Genomic DNA, 24,226 nt, shown 5'->3' with positions numbered 1-24,226 from the left:
TTTTCCCAAAACTTTTCCTGGAAGGCTTCGGACAGTATTTGAACGATTTCGGGATCTTATTTCTGATCACTCTATGGCGTTGCAAAACAAAAGTGACACTTTTTATAATAGAGAGGATTGTTTCCCAACCCCCACAGATGTGTAGGATTTTTAAAAGTGAAAGTTAGAAAAATAATCTTCTTCATCCTGACATATTTTCAATCCTCTTAAAACAATCTCAACAACTATATATAGTATGAAATTAGCTCTTGCCTGTTACCCTTGTTCCTACATAGACTTTTCTAATGTGTCTCACCAGTAATAAATTGTAAACGAGGTTATGACTCTAAGAGTAGACAGTGTGTTTCATGGGTATTTAAACAACAGCATTAAGTACTATAGGAATCTGTGGAATGTGGACTGCAGATTTATGTGTCTTAACAATTTCTTTACTGGTTTGTAATAAGCCAGCAAACCAACATTTTATTTTTATATTAATTTGGCCTCAGAAGTAGAGTATACTGGAGCATGACAAGAACAACAAAAGTAAACTGGCATATACTTAATAACTGTAACAGTGAATTGCCTCCAATACTAAAATATTTATCGAAACTGGGGGAGGGGGGTGGAATAGAAAGAATTACCCTCAACAGCCTGCTACCAGCTCTTTAACAGTGGGCAATGTAATGCCTTAAGGTACCTCAAACTGTCTTTCATTTTCTAGACTTAATGGCTGATTGCAGAAATCAATGTTGCCATTAGTAACAGAGTATTTGTTATGGCATGATTTCCTCTGTTGTTAGGCTTGCAAAATGATTACAGTATTAGTGAGGTGCTTTCTTTATAAAGGGCTAAAGATATAACTTTCAATTTACTATCCATTAGTAAGTGACTTTGGAAATATACATGAGGCCAGAAATCTTACCTGTTATTACTTGCAGATTTTATTTCAGCAGTCATAGGCTAGTAACTTTAAAAATTGTACCAGGAAGCTCAATATTTTATAGACATCTCCAATGAAATATTATCTGCTTTGCTATTTATACACAGCAAGTTAACATGACATACAATGCAATTAAAATGTTTCAGTCCAATTTCTATTTTTCTTGTACTTTCAAATAGATGTGAATTAAGCAGAAGGCTTCATACATGTTAAAATCTGCACATAAGTTAAAAGATTGTCAAAAGGTTAGTCATTTGTATTTCTGAATCTCTTTTTAATCAGTCCAGTGGCCAGGTACAAGGACATCTCTCAGCTAAGCAAGTGACGTGGTTGTCAGAATAGGGGCAATCAGAGAGGTTAGCCAACACACTGTTTATTAACTACAGCTCAGAGGCATCTTCCCTCACCCTTTTACGTGGAGGACATGGAAAGATCTGCAAGAGAGGCACCGTGAATAGAAGAGGAGACAAAAAACACCTTCCAAAACCTGGAGGGAGAGGCCCTGGAAGCGACATTGCCATTGGTGGCTGTACAGACCCTGCACACTGCTGCCGGTGGGGTGGCAGAGGTGACAGCTGAAAGGCTGGAAAACCTGCCCTTGGAGAGGGAAAAGGGTGAGCCGAGAATTAACCTCGAAGGCATTGCGGGAACCCAAACACAGATGTTCTGGCAAATAACACCATGTCCCCGTGGACTGCTAGGAAACGACCTAACAAGAGAACACATAAACTCCTTTGCTGCTGTGATTTCAAATATAGCTATGAAGCTTTCAGCGCAGAGAGGGAAGGAGAAGTTATCATACCTGAAGAGGAGGGTGAGGAAGGATGTGGGCTGTCCTCCTGGGCACTCCCCGTCTGCGAGAGACCCCCACCTACTCCGCTTTCTTCAGTAATGTTAGAGGACCCTGGCGTTGTCGACCTGCTGACAGACTGAGACTCTTGATCACTGCCAGACCCACGTCGCTCATCGAGACTACCTTGAATTATTTCATCGTCTCCTTTCCTGTCTCTTTTGTGGACCCTGGAGTGAACGACCACTTGGTGGTATGTTCTAAAAACCCTTCCGCAGTCCGGGCATTCAGTTGGCTTTTCTTTTACGTTTCCATGACTTTGTAAGTTGTAATCGAGTCCCTGGTTCATACCATGTGACAAAAAATCTCTACTGCCTTCTAAAGGGTCTAGTTTGTTTGGCAAGTCTCTCTGATTGCCCATTTTAGTGCTGTGAACCAAATCAGCAGGCATTTTCTGCTTAGAGCCATCTGCTCCTACTAACACATACTCCCGCTTCTCCTTATCAAACATAACTCCAGCATTTGCCAAAGTGTCTTCGTGGCTGCGCTGTATCTGCTGCTCTTTAGACAAAAAGCCATGTTCCATGGCCATTCCCCTTGCCATAAGCTGCCAGGCCTGATAGCTGTTTACTGGATCCATCTCTGCTGCTTTGGCGGCAGCTTGTAACCTTTCTATACAGCTGGATTTCAGAGGAGGCACCAGATTGAGACAGCCCAATAAAGAATGTTTATCCCCTTCAGCAATACTGTGGCCAATGCCAGAAATGGGTGAAAGGAGCTTCCCCAAAACTTCTTTCTCTTTCATGGGCATGTCTCCTTTGTTATAGATTTGATTCTGTTCACTTAAACTTGCTTTGTCAGGAGGAAGAAACCCACTCTGCAAACATGACAGATATCTTGAATACAAGTTTGCATGAGCTTCCTGGGACATGCTGCTGATGGAGACAGGTACTTCGGGATCATTAGGAGATTTGTTCTTTACAGATAACTTATTCAGGTGAACTTTCATGTGATTTTTAAGAAACCAAGGCTCTTTGAATCGCCTCCCACAGATCTGACAGCAGTGTTCAAAGGAATCCTTGTGCTTTCTCATGTGGCCTTTTAGGAACCAGGCTTGGCTAAACACTTGGCCACACACCTCGCAGCGAAACTCATTGGTGGATTGCTCCCCATTCCCGTTGGAGCCCTGGCCCTGCGCTGACTCTGCAGTTATGTGAGCCTTCTCCACGTGGCTAATCAGCTCCTCCTCCTGCGAGGCGGCAAAGTCACACAGGGTGCACTTGTAAGGCTTGTGCAGGATCCTTATGTGCCTGTCCAGCTCTTCTCTCTTCTTAAACTTGCCTTTGCAAAATGTGCATCTGAACCCAGCTGTCTGAGCAACAACTTCTTCCTGGACACTGACTGGCTTTGGAGAGGGAACAGGGTTTGAAATATCAGGTGTGCTGTGATTAGGCGGCACAGACAAGTTACAGTTTGCGAGCGGCATTGGCTGGGTGTGCTGCTGTGCCTTCACATCAGGTCGTGGCTGCAAGAGGCTGCTCTTCATCTGTTTGTCCCGAAGAATTGCTCTCTCCTCCAGTTCGTGTAAAAGTCTGTTTTCTTCTCGGACTCTTCCACGACCTTTGCCGAGGTTTCCAAGCTTATGAGTACGCAGGTGTATCTTCAGGTTGCCTTTTTGAGCTGCTCTGTGGTCACAGTAGGGACACTTAAATGGTTTCTCTCCAGTATGAGTTCGCATGTGTAGGGACAGGATGCTGTTAAATCGAAAGCGTTTCCCACAGAGGGGACACGGGTACTTTCTGTTTTTCCTGGCATCATCCTCTATGTCGCTCATCTGAGACATAATCCCCAGGTTCTGTCCATTTAAAAACTGCTGCAGATCCACACGCCCATTCAAACTGGTATCCACCTCTCTATTGAGCTGGTTTGCCAACAGGGCCATCTGACTGCTGATGGGCTGGTTTGCTATGGACATGTGGCTTTTGTCTTCTAGCGGCACTGATGCCTTCTCCTCTGGATTCTGCCTGTTCTGGAGCTCCGGGAAGGCATGGCTGAGCTGGGAAGTGATCTGGTGCAGCTTCTGACTCATTGAATATTGCCCATTGAGTATGGTGCTGTTGAGATGGGCGTCAGCTTCTGGCACAGCTGAAGAAACACCAAGGCACAAACTAGCTTCTTCCATCTCTGAAAATCAGAAGATAGTTTAGATTCAGACTGTGAAAGAGTTACAAACATTGAATCACTGGCGTGCAATTTGCGTTTTATGTTTCACCTACTCATAATAATGCAAAGGAATTAGTGTAAAAACAATTAAAAGTGTATTAAATGCCAACTGTGCTACACAATTTTGATCATACATGTACTTTCATCATTCTGCATGTTTGCCAAGAACTATTAATTGCTATTTTAAAATATGCTACAATTTCAAAACCCAATTATTACAGAAGGGGCAAAGGTTTTTACCACCTCCCTTGTCCTTTTTCTTGTGAAACTGCACCTGTCTGCATTTCTAAATCTATAGAAAAAGAAATCTTATGCATCTCTCCCAGTTTCATTAGAAAAGTCAGCAAAAAAAAAAACAAAACACCAAAATAGAAATCCATTTGTAACTTTCGGTTCCATTAACCATATTCAATATATTACACATTCTACAATGAGAAAGATAGTTTTATGATTTGACAAAAAACCGATGGTATGATATTTACTGGTGTACAATAAAACAAGATAATGTTTTGGGAAAAAATAAAGGACAAGCTTTAGAACAATAAAAGGGATTTTGCTTTAGTCAACAAAAAGTGCAGTAATATCTCATTAAGCTGATTAGTATGCTGCTTAGAAACAGTACTAGGTGCTGTAACACATGATTATAATCATAAAAATCCTTCAGTGTTTGCAAGTAAGCATTAACGAGGTATATTAAATTTTAAGGAGACTGCGACTAGCAGCTTTGTAAACCTCTGAGATTAAGATTTAACCCTTCTGTTACAAAACATTGTTATTTTGTCATTTTGAAACTGAGCCCATCAAAAGGCACATAAATTATCTTCTGCCAAGTCTTTTAATTCGTTGTTGAGAACCTTCAGATTTCTGCTCTTAGGAAAACTTGCCAGATTATAGAAGGAATATCTCTGTCCTTCGGCGGGTAAGACATGTGATTTAAGACACTTTGATTTGTTTTAAAGAGCTCTCTTATGGAACTAGATAAAACCAATTAAAATCTGGGGAAGGTGTTGTGGAAAGCCTCAACAAGTTTAAGAATTTTAATAACTTTCCTAATACACAGTAATGACTACAAATGGTACCTACACTATGTATATTGCAGAAAATTAGAATTCAAAGCTGTTTGCTAAACACAAGTGCTCTGTTCTGGTCTGTATAATTGTCCACAATAATCTATCCTTGCCACTTCTCTACTCCATACAGACATAATGTATCTATAAAAGTCTGTTTAAAATATAAAGTTTCACATAACTAACTCTCAAACTATATGATGCTATAAGGTTATATTAGAACACAATTAAGATTTTTGTTGTTCAGTGGAGTGATTTGACACTTAATTCACTCACAAAACTACTGAATTCTATATGTTATTAAAAAATTAATTTGATCAACCTTCTGTTTGGCTTTAGCCAAAAGCATTTATTCACTACTCCTTCTAAAAAGGCTACAGGCATACTCCAGGTGGACATCATTCCTCACACAGATTCATAGCAGCCACTTGATAGACAATTCAAGGTCCAAATCTGGCACATACTTAAAATGCATGTAATTGTGCTCGTGAGAGTAGTCCAGAAGACTTCAAAGGGTGACTCTTGAAAGCAAAGTTCCACACGTGATTAAGTATTAGCAGGACCAGGGGTCTAAAAGAAAAAACCATGGGAGGTCCTTGAGAGGAAACCTATTTGGTCCTGACAGGATGACTGGAGCTGTGACACAATGCAGATCTTGTAAGTAGAGGGAAGTGTATATTCATGTGTATTAAAGATGAATATGAGCTACACAATTTTGCTCAGACATAAAGCAGATCTTTTTCAAAATTTAACAGATTCAGGTCTCCTGTTGGGGATCCATCGTTGTCAATATTATTATTTATAAAAATATGAAAGAGATCAAGTTTAGAAAAGGACCACACTTAAGTTTAGCTTGCAGTGTCTGATTTCCAAAGGCAGGGAAGCATAATCAAGCCAGGTGTTCACCCAAGGCCACGTAGCAAACAAAGAAAATTCTTAGTTGCTATGCAAGTTTTCTGTGCAGCAGACCACAATCATTCAAAATGTGAGTACACACAAACATTTTTTTTTAATTTTTGAAAGTTTGCTTAACTTTCAGAACAAAACAAATTTCATGTTCAAAAGGATTAACTAAACAACTTAAGAGTTGTCCTGCTTAGGTCTGTCATTGCCTGAAGTTGACTGAGATTTTGAGTATCTGCCTACACACTTCTTAAAAAAAAAAAAAAAGCAACAAATAACCTCCCAAAAAACAACACAAGAAAAACCCCCAAACGAGAATCTACTTTCTGTCTGGATTCCACATACCATGGGTGTTATTTCTCCCCACCATGCTTAAACAAGGCATGTTGGCAAACAAGAACACAAAAATTCAAGAAATGCATAGCATGTGCAGACACATACATACATTGAAGAGGGTCTAGAAAAGTCTTTGTGAATTGTCATTATTCTGTAACAGCTTGAAAAATGCAGCCTGAATTTCATTTTTTCAGTTGATCTCAGTAGGAACTGGTGCCTTTATGTGCTCAGAAAGGTTTGGGTAGTTAATTCTAGCATTTTATGCTCTATCGAAGTTTGGAAATGCTGAGAGATCCCAGTGGAATTTATTAATTCTGATGTTTAACCCTAAGCATCAGTTCAAATGTACAGTTATTTGGATTGGGGTGGGGAGTTATGGTTGAGATTTTTGTTATTCAGTGCCTCTTTTTCAAAGATAACTTTAATAAACTAAGAACAGTAGTTGTAGCTGGAACCTGATAATTTCATCCAATTTTTCCTTTTTTCTATTTTCTGTCTTTCAAAAACGTACAGACACATATAATGTAGAATATAGACAGAATGAGTAAAAAAAAAATAATCAAGAAGAATACCAAATCCATATTTTTTATTTAAAGACTAATAATTTTTATCAAGTCGGGGGAGCCTGAACCCCACACATTGATCTTCTGGCATAGGACATTTTATATATTTTTGATTAAATATGCAGAAAGGTCAGCAAAGCCTCTGCTTAGTGAACAGAGCTCTGAATGCTGCCCACTCCCATCGGCTGTGCAGTCTATGGGATCCAGTTACCACAATCTCAAACACTACAGTTCTTCCATTAAACTGCATTCCCACCCTCACCTGCCCCAGCTCCTTGTAACCCTGTTCCTGCCTCTGAATTGTCTCCTCTTTTCCTCACTCCAACTCAATTTCATTGCAAAGTATAACCATGGCATTTAGAGTGAAATTCCTCCTCCTGCAATGCCAAGTTACTGCATTTTTGAACACAGGGAACCTGCTGCTGTTCAGCTGTCATGTAAATCACTCTTGGTACTCTTCAGGCCTCTCACAGCAAAATCTACCAAAATCTCATCTTGTATCCACATAAAAGACAGAAACATAACTCGTTCTCATCCATTATTCCACTATGAATTATATAACTCAATCTAACTTGCCTAATTTCCCTTAAAAAGAATTAACAATTTCATTCTCCCCCTCTTTATCCATCATCCCTGTCTATATATATGACCAGACAGGGTTACACCAGGTGGGGTAAGGAGCTTTCATTCCCCACTGAGCCTCCTGCAGTTCATGGTACCCACCTTGGTGTCAAGGTGGTCATTGTACATCCTCTCCCCATGGCCTAGGACTGCTCTCCACAACACCCAGGAGGTGCAAGGGGGCTTCTGCATCACAGACATGCCCACAGCTTGCAGTCCTTCTGCCTCCCCATGGACTTCCCTACATCCCTACAGCCACAACCATCCTCCTCAGACTGGCCTGAAGTGCTATTTTACTGTATCCATTCTGCCTCAATAACCAAATGCCAAAAATACAAAAAAAAAAACAAAAAACAAACCAACAAACACCTGAATGGACTTCACTGAAATTTAGCTTTCAACAGATAATCAGTTTGTAATTTTGACAAAATAAATACTTTTGTGCACCATCTTACTTCATTATGACTTGCCCTTCTTGTTTGCCCAAGAATAAAAAATCTGGAAATGTCCATTTATAAGTGCTGCTGAGATGCTCCATAGTAGAAAAAGCATCTAGCTTTCAATGTTTAAATATATAGTCTATTACATTTTTTTCATGACTCTGATCTTTCCTATAAGGAAAGCACAGAATGTTTTGCCATCGCTCGCGCTGGGAACAGAAGCACAATGTTCTCAGTAGTTAACAAATGTTTACAAAATGAACTGCAAATCAAATTTGAGATCGTTAAGAAATTCAAAATATGTTTGTTGAAGTTTATGTAGTAAATTTCTGACCTTTAATTATCTCAAATGTTTTCTAAAGACAGCGTCCCTCAAGACATGGCACCATACAGAGCGTGTTGGTATCAGCACTTGTTAGAGGCTGCCCTTCCTAACCTAAACAAACCCTCAGCTCTTGCCCAAGTGAGTTGCTCCGGCCAAAAAGTCCTGACCTCACCCTGCTACACACACACAGGCTACAACCCAGCTGGTTCACACTGCTCAGGGCAGGGCAGGAGCACCCTCAGGGACCACCACACCAACCATCACCGTGCTGGGGTGTGTGATTTCCCATCCCTGTGAGGAGGGCACTCAGCTTATGAAATTCACAATGGGATATATATGTTATAAAAATACTCTCTCATCTCCTACATGAAGGTACAGTGAGACATTCAAGTCCCTTTGATGATACTAATAGTTATTTTGATTTCACTCACATTTTTGCCCTCAAGACTATTTCCTGTGATATCAATAACGAAAGTTCTGACTTTTAGCCATTTCAATTGAACACACAGATTTTATTTAACTATTTGAAATGGATTACTGGAATTTAAAACCAATTATGACACCAGAAATGCCTGTCATCACAACTACATTAATGTAATACGAGAAGCTCAGCTTCCTCTTGCTGGGAACAGAGGGGAAAAAATATGGCAAATAGAATGAATAGGTTTAAAGATAAATCTATGCCTACACACACATGTAAACATATGCAGGCACACGTATATCTGTATACAGACACATGTGTGCAGACACACACCTGTTATCTTTGGAAACAGATGGACCAAATTCAGCTCTTATTTACACCTGTTCATTCCTGCTGGACACACACACTAAAGCTTTTCCCTCTTCACTGCTGTAGAGAAAACAGTCATTTTAAAACCACTGTTGTGCTGTTATTATAGCTTAGATTAGGTTAGTTAAAAGATTTACAGTTCAGTAAGCAAAGTAATGCTTTACAAGCTCACGTGTTTAAACGACAAGCTCGCTCTGGCCTTGATCCTCTAAGCAGTTAGAGCTACACACACTGTTACTTATGCTTTCAGAATATAGACCTGGTATTTATCTTTCCAGCTAGAAAAATTCACATATATCTACATTATCTTGTGGTCCATTGACAAATTCTAAATACTCCAATACAGAATGCTTCAGTTCTTAGCAACTCGTAAACAGGTATTGCTGAGAACCTTCAGAATATATATTGAATTTTTATTAAATATTGTTCTTATTGTTGTAGCTGAAACAGTTGAACTAAGGCTGTTATAAGCATAATACACTCCTGTTAAGAAATACAGAACACCAGACTACTGAACCCTTTCAGGGTCATTAAACAGCTGTAAACATTATTACAAAAATAAACCAGAGATTTCATGCTTACATTTTAGCCCAGAGCTTGGTGTGCTGAGCAAGTACATTTTTTTCATCTCTTACAATCAACGCTGGTGACATTTGGGCATCCAAACAAATTACATCACAAATATTACTGAGGTGGGTAGGATACTGAGCGGTTTATTTGCCAGATGATTAATATATAAACAGTAGGGCAGGATAGATGACCTATTCTTCTTTGACTGATTTGTAGGCAATACTAAGAGACATAGATGTAAATAGTTATATTTTAACAAAAACATGTGTGCACGGAAGGGGAGGCAAGGGATCAGCTGTATTTAATGCCACCAGGACAGCATTATCCAATCTGATAAAATGAAATAAACATTAGGCCAGATTCTATTCTCATTTTACTTATGTAAAATAGGGTATTTGCATCAAGTCCATAGGAGTTTTCCTTTTTTTTTTTTGCTTATGTAGGTGTCCTGTTCCTTGGGGTATAATATAATTATATTAGGGAAATGTATGGTTTCTGGAGTGTAACAATGTCTTTAACAAAAAAAAAAAACACAAAAAACAAACAAACAAAAAAACAAACACAAAAAACCAACCAACCAACCAAAAAAACCCTCAACCACATCGGCCTATCGGTAATGTGTCCTATCTATTTGTTTTTATTTTAGTATTATTAAGGCCAGCTTGGTAATTTGTTTTTACCATTAGTCACTTTAGCACGTTGAAGTGTTGTAGTTACTACAAAGCATATGTACCTTCTGAAAACTAAAAGCTGTGTTGAAGCGCGAGTCGAGCACAGTGTGCTCAAAGTCCTGGGTGATGTTGCACTGAGCAGCTCCTCCAGTCCCAGCTGGATCCCCGGAGTCGGGGCTGGAGCCTCCCAGGAACACCCATCTTCCAGCACCCAGCCGTGTGGGACCACGCAGGGGGGAGCCGGGAAGGCATTTGACAAAACTGTAGCTGCTTTGTAGTGCTGATATTTAAACAAGCTGCTTATTGATTCCAAAACAAAGTACTCCTTTACTAACAACAGAGCCAACTCATTCCACAACAGTTTTTATGTCTTAAAGAAGGGTTAGCAGAGGGATTTTGAAGTTTCAAAAGTCATTAGCAGACAGAAAATTGTTTGCTGAGGCTCTACTGCTTTCACTCCGAGCTGGGAAGACAGTTGCTCTCTAAAATACCTGTTACATCTGTAGGGTACTTTCTAGTTAGCACAGCGCTTGGGGCTGATAACTGATCACTAGAAGATAAATCCCTAGAACAGCCTTTGGTTGGTAGCACCCATGGAGTGGAGGACTGTGAACTGTTTGTGATCACAATCTAGGAAGATGAGCAGAGAGGAGAGGAGAGGTCATTTATAAATCTCACTCACAGATTAGAACAGAAAGATTAGAAGAATACAGACAAGCTGTTTGATTTATTGCTACTTTGCATGTGACTTAGCAAAATCTGTTTTCCTTCTTATTTATTCTATTTCACTTGCATATACTTAAGAAGTCAGATCCAAAGAAGAGAAAGATAAATAATTGGTACTGAAAGTTCAGTAGATTAAAAAAAAAAAAAATCCTGACTTTTTTTTTCCAGGCACTGGTTGCATCTGGGATCATTATTTTTTAGCTTATAAACATTGATTCTCATTCTATTTTATTTTATTTTTTTCCTGATGATCTCCTGATGATAAAAGTAAGATAAGAGTGATACCAAAATTCAAATTGGAGTCTTATTTGGGGAATGCTTCAATAAACTAAAGCTGCCGTTACTTTAGAAACAGCATTTTTAACAGTAAATTTGTTATTTTCATGTAATTTGGAATGTATACAACTGATTAAACCCTCTCCAATTTGATCAATCTCCTGTAGCTCCTATCTGATCATTCACTTTAATTAATCTAACTGGCATACATCAGATTGAAGAAACCTTAAAATTAAGCTTTTAACGATCCACTTTACCATCACACAGTACAAATAAAATAATAAAATGCCTGGAAGACTTTGCAAAGCATATTTATGGTTTCATTTTTACAGCAAGAAATGGGGTCTGAATCTCCTATTCTTATCTGAGGACTGCGCTGGAAGTCTGTAATACTCTAACCCATTATATAATATTAAAAGAAACATAATGTTGACCCTATTAATCCTGCATTCCTCACACAGGCAAGTTCCAGATACAAGACAGAGCATTTGAGCTGGGTGAGGACAGGAGGATCAGGCCCTCTGAACCAATTACAAAGAGATCAAGCAAGAAGAGTTAAGACCACAGAACTCAAAGCAGAGTTTGAAACAATTTAAATCCAAAACTATAATGCTGGGTTGATGATTTTATTTTCATTTCACAAAGGCTTAGACTTAGATTTTGTGCACAACTAAATATAATGTCAAACGCACATATGTCCCAAAGATCAAAGTATGATTGACTGAAATATTCAAATGTGATAGCCCAGAGAGATTTTGTTCACAAGGGCACCTGTCAGAAGCATAAGCTTGGATACAAATCATCAAATAAGTATGTAAAATCATTACTAAAATCCAGGCATGCAATCAGATAGTCAGTTGTCTGAAACTGCTGGACTGTAGCCAGCACAGTGGCTCAACAGACTAATGCTTTGGTCTTTGCAGATCCTCAGGGCCCTAGTTCAGTTCCTCCTGCTACTGGTCAGGTCAACTGTCTGTACCTAGTGTTGACTTTCCTGGCACTTAATGCTAGGAGCAAAGAAAAAAACCCCGAGTCCATAAGTTCCCTTTGACCTGAGCCACAGAAACATCTGCTGGTTGAGTCATGAACTGCTTGTTGGCCAAGTTTAACAGTAACCGATCCTGTTGCGGATCAGCTCTCTCAGCAGTAGGTGTCACTGCAATAAATAGATGGATTTCAAGGGACAAAGACACACACTTACCAGTGAAAATGCATAAACAGAACATCCCTGAATAAAGAGAGTTTCAAAAAGATGTATATGGCCCAATTAGACTTTTCCTTAAACTTTATGCAAAATGAGAAATTAAATTGCAAGAGTGGGATTGCCAACAACAACAACAACAACGTAATTCTGTCCTTCAGTCCTGTGTCACAGAGATCCTTTAATTCACATTAACCATCTCCCTGCGATCCCAGGTCTATTAGGTAAAGACTGTTACCATTAAACCTTAAAGAAAAAAAAAGCTCTCTAACAAATTAAGTAATTTTCTCTAGTGGAACAAAAGACCTAGTTATATGGAAAGGCACTGCACACTCAACTGTAGTTGTAGGACTTAAAGACCACAAGGTTAGCCTATTTTTTGTTAAATCAGAGTCCATATCCAACCCTATCTGCACACAGAACAAGGAACCAGAGAATACTTATAACAGCTTGAGGGGCGGGGTGGGGGGAAAGATGTTTCAAGTATACATTTAATTAATAGAATGCATATTTTGAAAAAGCAGTAACCAATTTATATTTGAAACAGAAATATTTAGTGTGCCAAATAATATCACAGAAATGTCAGCCAAGTCTACACCGTATTTGGTTTCATTATCACAAAATGGTTTGTAGGATAATTAAGGCTGCTCCAAATTGCATACTATTGAGTTAGACTGTAGACAAAACAATGCATCACCAAGCATATGGGCTACCTGTGATGACATCAACACAGAAACTACGTGCCTAAGGAAATGTTTTAAGGAAAAAGAAAGATTAATATATTAAACCTTGCATAACCTGTTGCACATGGAAGAGAACATATGTGACAGTACATACTCTCAAATGCATATATAATACAACTGCATTTATTTTATTTCCAATGATATTGAACTGGGAAGAAAGGAGAGGAAAGAATATACAGATAACTAAAAAATAAATTATTCCATTCTTCAAGGTCACTATATTTAAGAGAAACCAACATCAAAAAAGAAGTTCCCCCCATGAAAAGCATAAAGGGCCACACTAGAAATGTGGAAAGGTTTAAGTTCCTCCTTCCCATCAGCATTCAACATCCCCAGCAGTTACTTCCACCAGCTCATACATGGTATTCTCTAAATGCCCCCAGCATCGTGGATCATCAAAGCATACTGTGATCAATGCAATCAGAGAAGAGGCTTAGACATTTTCTGAATATTTCTCTGATGGGCACAGAAACAATCAACATTTTAATATAATGTAGATGGAAACAGGTAAAAACTCAGAAGTAACTTGCCCAATTTCAGTGCTCCCAAAGGCCAGAAAAGGACCAAGTTTTTCAGAATTTCAGCACTGTAGAAATGAGTATCCCTAACGGATCATTTCCACATCTCATCTAGGAAAAAAGCTTGCCATCTATCTTGACTTTAATAGATGGCTCATCCTCTGTAAAGAAGCCAGGAACAGCATCCAGAACTCTTGACTCCCATTGCTTAGTCCAGTATACCAGATAGCTTTCTTTTATCAAACATAATTGACTGCTGAAAAGACTGAGGTTTTTAACTCATGACAAACCTGTCAGCAGAAAACTTTTTGGTTAAAATATTACAGATAGTTATTTTGGTTTTTAATAACTGAGATTCTTGGATCTTAAACCCTTCTACCTTCAATTTCTGTCTTCTCTCTTTCCTCAACCCAACTGATTTATTTTTCCTCTCTCTATAACACATGGACTTGGTGGCAAAAAGAAAATACATAATGATCATAATGACTCTTAGATACAAGTGGCTTCCATGAGTTATTTTTAATACTAATTTCCAGGAGAAAAAGGATAATGTTGAGAAAGGCTCAGAAAGGTATGAGATGGAGTAAAAGATGCAGCTGAAATAGATAGGGATGCTGGGAAGCAGGTGGATGCAGGAAAAATAGAGCAAACATTGCTCAGAAAGCTCCTTGTGTTTGTGGTCTCCCAAGAAGTAGAAGCTTCTTGCAGAATTAAGAGGAAAAAGACAGATGAGGAAACACAACACAAAATTAGACTAGGGATAGAAAAAATGTACTTCATGATCACTCAAGAAAAATGAAACACTAGAAAACAAAATCTCTTTTATCCTTTGGTGTTCTGGTCTGCACGTACTCTTACTGATATATTACAGCTGCTGTCATTTAACTTTATTAATTGATCACTGTCAGGAACACAAGAGCAGAGCTGGTAACTCTAAGACCACCTCGTACCTCCTAAACTGCTTTCCCACTGAGACAAGTGGCTCAGATTTACAAGGGTGTGGTTACCACTCACTGCACTGCTCAGTCACCCCCAGTTTGATTCTTCAGCTGCTACAATCAGACTGACCCAAGGGTCAGAAAATCTTCAGAAAATATACTCTTTTTTAGATTTCATTTTAGAGAAAAAAAAAAAAATCTATGTACAGTGCTGCTAATCACACTGCTCTTTTGGATGGAGGAAAACAACCCCAAACAGGAATGCCAATACTGAATGATTTGGGGTATTTCCCTGTATTTTCCCACTTGCTTTTAAAATTCTCCCTACCTGTTGGAATGATATTTTTCTGCCTCACAATAACCCTGCCTTTTCCTCTGAACAATGGTGCAAAACAGTTGTAATTGTTCTGCAATTATGCCAAGGAAATAAAAATGGTGTTAACACAAGTGACCAGAAAAAAGGGCCCCATCTTTGCCGTGCGAGAGCACAGATGCAGAGGTACAGTCTGTGAAGGGAACAGAGCATCTCCTCCTCCCTTTGCACTGCAGGACTGGGGACAGGAAAGGGAATGGCTACATAGTGTACATATCCAAGGAAGCAGAGATGTGAGCACTGATTATGGTAAAACAAGACATACATTTAAGTGCAGCAGCATCATGACCTTCAGGATCCCAACAAGCAGAGCAGCGACTGCTGTTTGGGCACCCCTATTTTATCTGGGCACAATAGCTTTGATCATTAATAAAAAGGTCACTGAAAACTTGGCAGGCACATAGCAGATAGATAAATAGGGGGGAGGAGGAATGCCATAAAAATACAATAACATATTTCAAAGCTATCTGCAGGATAAAAATCCTTTAAATAATTTTGATGTTAATTGCAACATTCCAGGCCCTTGGCTGAATAAGACAACCTATCGTGGTTATAGGAGAGTGGCAACAAAGCTGACAAAGAAAGTCTGATAAATGCAATCACAGGATGACAGACCCTGGCAAGTTCAATTACTGTTGCAAAGTCAGGTGGGAGATGGACTCTGCGAACTGTAATATATCCTTAGCAGCCAGCTCTGGCCACGTACAGCTCTGACCAAACTCCTTCGAGTGACTGACAGGATCCCAGGAGGCTTTAGTCCTGTGGCAGGCTGGGAGCAGCTACAGCTGTTAGAAGGACCAGGGACTAATGGGGAGTCCTTTACTGCCAGAGTTTTTGATGCAACATGCAAATAAACATAAGGAACTCTCAGTGAAACTATTTCAAGCTTCTAGAGTACTCTGTGCAAACGAGCAGTTTGCGCTCACTTTCTCCAGCTCATCTAAAACTTCAGTCAATGTTAACTTACGCTGCTGCAAACCTGTGTGAATCCAGGCAATTTCAACAAAATAAAAATCCAGGGAGAAGGAGGGGGAAAGATTTGGTGGTTCAGTTTCAAGGACCTGGCCATGGGAGGCAGTGAGTGGGCTCCCACTACTTGCGATAGGACATCAGAGGGTTCCTCATCATTTAGGACTGAACATCAAATGCCCCAAAGTTGAGGGCATTGAGTTCCAACACCAAACCCCTGCTCAGAGAATTATATTGTTTCGTTGCCCAAGCAGAAACTCTCTCGTGTTTCTGATTTCCAGCACCCTGTGCCTACTCGTATGAATATAGAGATTGTTAACTCTCTTTCTAATTAAAAGGATTTTCATCTCCTTAGTTTTCTGCTTCAGAAAAGACCAACTATTCCTGTGTGATGTGAGTAAGCAAGAAGTAGATGTATACAGCAAATTGTGGCTTCTCATACTTCAGTGCAAAATTATCTAAGGATTTAAGTAATGTTTAATCAAAGTATCATGCTTCCCTGCAGTTTCCTTTTCTTTTTTCTTTTTTTTTTTTTTTAAGTCACAAAAAAAGAAGTATTTCCTCAATTTTTTGGTTGTTGACTTTTATTTTCCTAGTAACTCTTTTAGGAAAAAAACACACTCACTGTGTTCTTAAACAACTTCTTTGTTCTCTTTCTGGATTTTCCAAAAATATTGTAAGATGACAATGGTATAAAAATTATACTGTAAAAAACATAAGTACTGTGAATGAGCAGAGTTATTCATTTATATCCCTAGCTTATGAAATGCCTGTATCACGTATCCTTTATCCAACAGCAGACTCTTTTAGCTTCAATCACAAGAGCTAACAATATGTTATTGATATGATTTCAGGAAACTGTCAGCAGGCAGCTTCACTTTCAGCTCCTCAGCTCTGGTGAGCATACGCACAAAACGTACCTGTGCCTCTCCTGCATGAAAGCTGGCAGCACTGGGCACATTCCTGTCAGCTGTCACAGCAGAATAGAGAAATGTAAACAGGTCTTCCTCTCAAAATGCAGCCTCATACTCCTTACACAGCAAAAACCCGCTACTGGTTTCACTGGGAGTTTTAAGCAGCACCAGAAGCCCGTGTCAGAGCACTGAGGTGCAGCTCATCACTCCCTGCAAAAAGCTGGAGGAAGGAGCAGCTGGGCAGGTAACCCAAGGCACTGCTGTGGGCCCTTATCCTTCTTGCCCCATGCCCACCTTCTCCCCAGCAGCCAGACCTCCTCCCTCAGCTGGTCTTTCACACTGCTGCAAACGAGTTTCCACCTTCCACCCATGCCCTCCAATTCTGTTCAACACAAAATCAATGGGAAGACTAGCGAAGAGGGGGTAACTGGGTTTCTGCCCTGCCAGGAAGCACAGTGGGTTAAATGATGCCTGAAGCTTTGTATGCCCCAAGCCAGGTCTGCAGAAGCAGTTGGAGCCTGACTCCTATAACTGGGGTCAAATTCAGGACTCCCCTTGTGTTTGTGCACCTGAACCTTTGGGCTGCCTTGGGAGAAGGGGTGCAATCCAAATGAGAGGTGAGGCTCTTCTGTAAAGATACAAACTTCTTCTTTTTCAGCCACTGCTGCTTGAAGGAAAAATAAAGTTAGCGCAGTATTTTCAAGTTTAATATTTATGTCTTGTTATATTTCAAGAGCTGAAGAATAATCGCAAATGTCAGAAGCCAGAACAGGTAAGCTAAAAGTGCACTTCTTCCTATTCTAGAAAACCAGGGGCTTTAAAACTAGTTTTCATATTGGCTTATGAGCTTTAATAATAAAAGAATAGGTTGTACTATTAAATGGTGGTCATTTTTTTAGTCTGACAAAGAGCAATAACAGGCTGCTGCAGGAGTTAGCACAGTTTTGGTGGGGTTTTTATCCTCCAAATGATCAGAGAAAGTACTGTACTTTCAGGATGTGCCTCACTTGCTCTTAAAAGGGTAAAACAAATATTCTTCTAGCTATTCTAAGCCTGCCATATAAGTATTATGCTGTTACAGATTTCAAAAGGTTAGCTTCAATGAACCTGACATCAGTATAACCCAAAATAACCCATTCAAGAGAAAAGTAAGAAATAATTGCTGTTTTCTCTTTTTTTTTCCTCAGCTATATTGCTATAATGATTTTGCATAACAGATTGAACAAAGTGCTGTTGTGACAGGTGGTAGAATTCAGCTAGTAAGCACAGAGACAGGGTTCAATTTAGTTTGTGAATCCTTTAATTGTTGTGCAGCTAATTAAAGAAGGTTCTTTACACTCGCAAGTGTTTACCGTTGCTAGTATGCATACATGAAAAATTAAATTGTGCCTTCAAGGGCTGAGAACTATAGAAAAATCATAGCTGATTCTGCAACATGCTTACCAGCTCAAAATAGCTGCTTTTCACAATTGGAATTTGTAAAACTTTTTGCTAAGCAAATATAGAGCTAATTAGAAGTGTTCGTTGGACCAATTAACATTTAAATAAATAAGCCATATTGCACATTTCACAGTCTTTATTTAATGATGCTTCTTAACTCTTTGGAAAGATTCCTTTAAGTACAAATAAGTTGTCATAAAAATGAAAGACAAAAATAACACCATAACAGTATATTCTATGCTTTTTTCTTTTTGCCTTGAAGTCTTTTCTAAAACTCTGTACCTGTTACTGGGGAAGGGGGGGGTACACAAATCTGGTTCATTCTTTCATCTTGTCAAGTTACCTTTCCACCCTTTTGAATGCAAACAGAAAAACATATTTGATTACTATTTAAAGTGTTATGATAGCTCTGTTTGTTTTGCCCCATGGAACAGAATCTGTTTTAGACAAAAATTCTTACTTTTATCTCATAAAATGGCCATTCCAACCAAAAAAAAGAAGGGTGTTCTCAGAAGAAATTGCTCTTAGAGCAAGGAAAACAGCAGTTTGAAAGTTGCAAATAAAAACAGCAAAGTGAAAGAAAGAAAATAAATCTGTTTTTCAGGCCTGCAGTGAACATTCCCATAGCAAACCCAGCGCTGTTGTTATACCTAACCCCAGGGCCACAATTGCCTGTCTCTTCGGGGTCAAGTGATATTTTGCTTTCAAAACAACTGTCTTTTAATTTAGCAGCCCCTTTCAATCAATAAGACCCCTTCAGTCTGCGTTGAACACACATTTTCTCTCTCTCTGTCAACCTCCAAACCTCTACCTAACACAAAGGTTACATTAAAAACAGGGGGAAGGCTTCTTGCTACTTTTTCCAAGGTGCATGGCACTACCTTGTAATCATACTAAGAGCTAACATGGAAGGACTCGTTGTTGACCTTGGCTTTCAGCACATAAAACCAAATTAACAAGGACCAATTAACATTTAAACAAATAAGGAAGATTAACAAAGAATACTCTGCATACCAGGAGAGTAAAATAAACTAAAGAGTACAGCATCTCCCTCAATCAGCATGAATGAAATTCTCCAGGAAGGACTCAAGCCCATCAGTGCATGGAAGCACAGGCTGCTCTTTCCTGTACTGCTGAGCTTAAAGGGGATGGGGCCACGTGTGAGATGGCAAAGCCTTGGAAAAATGATCAAAGACCCCACAGTCCTGAATGATATTCTCATAGGGAAGGGAAGGGAAGGTGCTGCCCATCTCTCTGGTCTCCACTCTGCCTGTTCCTCCCGAGCCCGTTGGTGTTTGGGATTTCCTTCCCCGAGTGCTGTGCCACAGGGAGCTCAGGGCTTTGAGCTCAGGGCTGACCAGCAACAAGGATGGACACCTCTCACAAGGACTGTGAGCATATGATACTGCTGATTACATTTTCAGTCAGAAAGGCATGTTTGGTTTTGGGTTCTTTTAGATGCAGTAAATTCTGGTTAAAGGCAAAGAGAAGAAAAAGTGGCTTGGAATGGACATTTTAAAACATATATTGGGGAAGTCCCTGGAGACTGGAAATTCATGTTTTAAAGTGTCCATTTCATTACGCTCAACCTGAAGGCTCCAACCTAAATTTTTATGCTAATTAGGTAATTGTTCTGAGTACTGAGTCGTAAAATACATGTATGAAGTTCTCGGTTCTCAGAACCTTCATGGTTTAGAGTCTCTACTCAACTTTAATTTCATATACTTCAACCTTTCTTTGGGGGGGAGGAGTAAGGGCACACAGGTACCTGAAGCTGTAACCTGGAGGTAGTTGTAGGGACTCCCTGTGGCATAAAATCAGATGATGCTACATGAGGCAGGATGAAAATTAATTGAACTCATTGCCTTCACCTTCTCTGCCTCTCACTCTTCCTTCAGGTAAATCTACAAAAATGACTTTAAGTTGGCAAAATTTCTCCACCATTACCCTAACAGAACAATTAAATCCGCCACTTACTAATCACCTGCAAAGCCTGTCTCTTAAAAGGAAGCTCCTCCTATACAAAGGTTATGAATAATTCTCAGAAGGTTACAATATGATCTATCATTTTAAGTATTTGGATCTGGAGTACTGGTTCAGACCTCTAACTGACAGCCACCTTTATGAATAGTTAAGAGTTCACAGAGATGATTATCATGTACTATTTAAATATGTATAAAGGACAAAGATAATAACAATACTTTGCACTTTAATAGAAGCTTCTGTCTGAAATTCTCAAAGGAGAGCGAAGTCCTCACAAATGCACACTCTGACCTGCACAGTTGGTCACTGCTATTATTCTCAGGAATCTGGTAGGCTGTTATTGTTAGATTTCTCAAAAATGATAGTGTCTGGCTTGATTTATGGAGGAACTGAAGCCTTACTAAATGGGCAACTCAAAGTGAATCACCACTGCAGGAGTGTTGACCGGTGCCTTGTGCCCAGGCAGGAAGCAGCGTGGGACACTGCAGGGAGCTCTGCAGATCCTTGGCCCCTGTTCTCCTGCTCAAGGAGGAGAATCCTCCTCATTGCCAGGATGAACCACCACTGACTGACCAGCACATTGTCCAACTGGGAGAAAAGCATCTCCTGCTGCTGTTCAGGAATAAGCCCTTCTGTAGTCACAAAAATAATTTTAGATTTTTTTTTTTTTCCCCAGTACTAAACATAATAAAGCAAAGGTGGACTCCACTTGAGAGCCAAACTTTTTTGCATGAAGAAAACTTTTCTGCATTTCATTAAAAATACAGCAGTTTTTATATTTAAAAATAAATAAATAAATAAATAGATAAATAAAATAAAGTCATCTATTTCTAAATCCCCTGTGTTGATAAAGTTAACCTCTCATGCCTTCTGATCAAGAGGCTGGAAGAAAGTGGCTCTCTCTACTATCCCATAAAGTATAGAAGGCAGATTTGATCCTGCTCATTTGTATCTTTCAAAGAAAATATGAACAGAGCTAACAAATTCAAACAGAAGTGTAGAAAATAGAAAGCCCAAATATCATTACCAATCTCATGCCACTATAAAGTCTGAAATGCTGCTAAAAAGTTGGTTGTGTTTGAAATCTGGACCTGGACAATTTGAACTTATGCAAATGGCATTTGTGCAGCACTGGAACCAAAGGTCCTCCTGACCTTAAGGGCATATTTACAGAAGAGTCAACTGATCTTGAATAATTCCACTAATGTATTAGGAAAACATGATTTACTTCCAACATTACTAATATGTTTATTATACAACTTTGTTTCTTAAACAAGTAAATTTCTTAACCAACTATGAAAAAAGCAAAGGAAAAAAAGAGTCAGATATGTCCCAAAGTACCCAAGTTTTCCTGCTTCCTTTTACAATACTAGTTTTGATTCAACATTTTTTAAAAATTCTCACGAGTGTCAGAGAAGCACAAATTACTTTCAGGTCTCTTGCAAAACTTGTGACAAATATAACAAAGAGAGAAAAAAAGAGAAATGAGGAAAATGTATTTTAATGTGATTGTTTTCAAATACCTGACCTAAGTGGAAATGAAATGATATCATGAAATCCCTCTGGAACAGACAACTTCTTTTGAAAAAAAAATGCAGTAATGGAGGGAATGGGACCAGCTTTGTCCTCTTGACACTTTGTCCTGTAAGATTGTCTGCATTCACTCCAACTTTTATGTCTAAAAACCTGCTCAACACAATTTCCATACTAGCACTGTAGTCAGTCTCAATTTTTTGTGGTTTTTTTGCTTGTTTTTTTGTTGTTGTTTGTTTGATTTGCGGTTGTTTTGTTTGTTTGTTTTTAATTTTAGCTCAATTCATTAAATCAGAATGATAAAGTTACTGAAATAACACCCCAAGCCTCTGGCTGCACTACTGCTATCACAATGGAGCTCTGATCTCATTCAAGCTCCTATAGCTAATAACAAACAGCAAGAGACTGAATTCCCTCAACTCAAATATAACCATCTAAAGTCAAGTTAAATTCAGCATAGTGTTCACAGATTCAGAAGATCAGAAAATTGGTTCACAACAACTTATCACAGAGAAACATGTTAGCACAAGTTAACTGATTCACAGTAATTTTTAGTGTACATGCTCTTGGCAAATGTGATGTAAACTCAGTACAGCTTTCAGTGAAAGACATATTTCACTGGTTTCATTAGGGCTAAACTAATACACTGCTTCTCACGTGCTGGGAGGCAGGAACTACTGCAGAGACAGATACAACAGCTGAGAGTTGGTGATCTGGGTGTGGGATCAGTATTTATTGCTAGGTTTTGTGGTCTTTTGCCAGGGTTAAGAAAATCAGATATTTCAAACTGTAACTTGTTTCACCAGATTTTCATTAAAACACCTGTGTTAAATTTTTCATGGAAAGCTGCAAGACTTTTCCCTAGGGACTATTTGCCGTGGAAGTGCCACGGCAAAATGCAACAGGATATGGGCTGGCGAAAATTTATAAAAAAAATCACAGAGCAACTAAGCTCCATGACATGCAGAGATATCAAGACTTAAAGCAGTGGGAGATGCAAATTTTAAAAAATATACTTGGTGGATCCAATCCAAAACCAACTTTGTGACAAATCATTCCAGTAATCTTCATGAATTTTTGTTCTAACTCATGCTGAATCAGTGACAAACACTTATATCCATATATGGAACCAAGGGTGGAACTTGAATCCACAGAGATGTGAACCTTATTGTCGCAAATGATGACCACATATACAGGAAAATATTTAATTTACCCATTTTATCTTTCCTTCCAGTCTTTAACACAGAACACAAAAATCAAGGTGGGCATTTACAGTTAAGCATTTTTTCCCTGCAAAATTACCTTCAATAACTGAAAACAATCTGAATTAAAACCAAACAACATTGTACTGTAAAGTATTACTCACAAAACGTTTTAAAGAAAAAAAATCACCCCTATGTAATTTCACTATAAGCTACACACCATTTAACTACAGAAACACACTGTTCTAGGGTTTCTTTTTCTTAGTGTAACAGATTGGTAAGGTTTTCACCCTTGTTTTTCCTGCTCAAAAATATCACTCTAGTACTACTGAGTAGCAATGGAGCATAAAGCTGGAATACAGGGAGAACAGGGAGTCCTGCCTTACACATAACTGACTGGCTATATAAGGTTTCATGAATGAAAATAAACCTAAAAATTCAAATGGAAAAGATATCCCTTGGAGCTTCCACTTCTTCATGCATAATTTCACTGACAGTGGAATGCTCTTCCACTGGTGGCACTGCCACCATCAACCCAGTGTACTTTGGGATACATCAGTACAGCAGAAAGGAGTCGATCAGAGGATGCAGAGAAGAAACAGTAACAAAACAACAATGCACTGGAATTACTCCTAATCATAATTATTTCCCTCATTTTTTTTTTAGAGACTAAAACCCGTATTGAAAAATCTTTAGCTTTGATTTGCTGTGTATAGCAAGCAAGTATTGGGTTCAGATTGATGTATGTTTGTGTTGCAGGTAAGGATGCAGGGCAGGGAGCAGGTACGATGCTCTGTGCACACAGGAGGGGACACACTCAACAGAATCTTTTCTCTGCACAGACAGTGCACTGGCTCAAAGCAAGAATCCACATATGACAGTGAAACTCTGCTCTGGCTAATTTTAAGATTTCCAGACTTGACATATTAAACGTACTAAATACTTTTGTTCAGCTGTGGCCATGTTTACTGAAATCACAAACTATGTAATAATGTGGAGTAATATATGTGCAAAGTGAACATAACCCACGTTTATTTTATAACTCGGTCTGCAGTCAGGTTTGCATGTTCCCTGAATGAAGGAAAAATATGTGGGAAGCTTAAGATCCAGAAGTTTACACCAGAAATAACAACAAAAAAAATCACCTCATCAGAAATATTTGTAAACAAAACATCTGCATTTTTCCTTT

General features: G+C 39.0%; 1 protein-coding gene across 2 annotated transcripts in view; it reads right to left on the bottom strand.

Annotated features, from left to right (window-relative positions):
• Positions 1 to 24,226, bottom strand: part of ZNF536 (zinc finger protein 536) — a 241,721-nt gene that overhangs the window by 180,522 nt on the left and 36,973 nt on the right. For both annotated transcript variants that reach the window (XM_018086169.3, XM_018086175.2), the window contains exon 3: positions 1,725 to 3,896. In XM_018086169.3, the coding sequence (XP_017941658.1) occupies positions 1,725 to 3,894 (2,170 nt within the window). In that variant the 5' untranslated portion in view covers positions 3,895 to 3,896. The remainder of the gene's footprint in view (positions 1 to 1,724; positions 3,897 to 24,226) is intronic.

This window comes from Manacus vitellinus, unplaced genomic scaffold, assembly GCF_001715985.3.
Source record: "Manacus vitellinus isolate BGI_N305 unplaced genomic scaffold, ASM171598v3 scaffold_10_pilon, whole genome shotgun sequence".
Taxonomy (NCBI): Eukaryota; Metazoa; Chordata; class Aves; order Passeriformes; family Pipridae; genus Manacus; species Manacus vitellinus.
The sequence above is the reverse complement of the archived record's forward strand: the minus strand, read 5'-3'. Positions and strand labels throughout refer to the sequence as shown.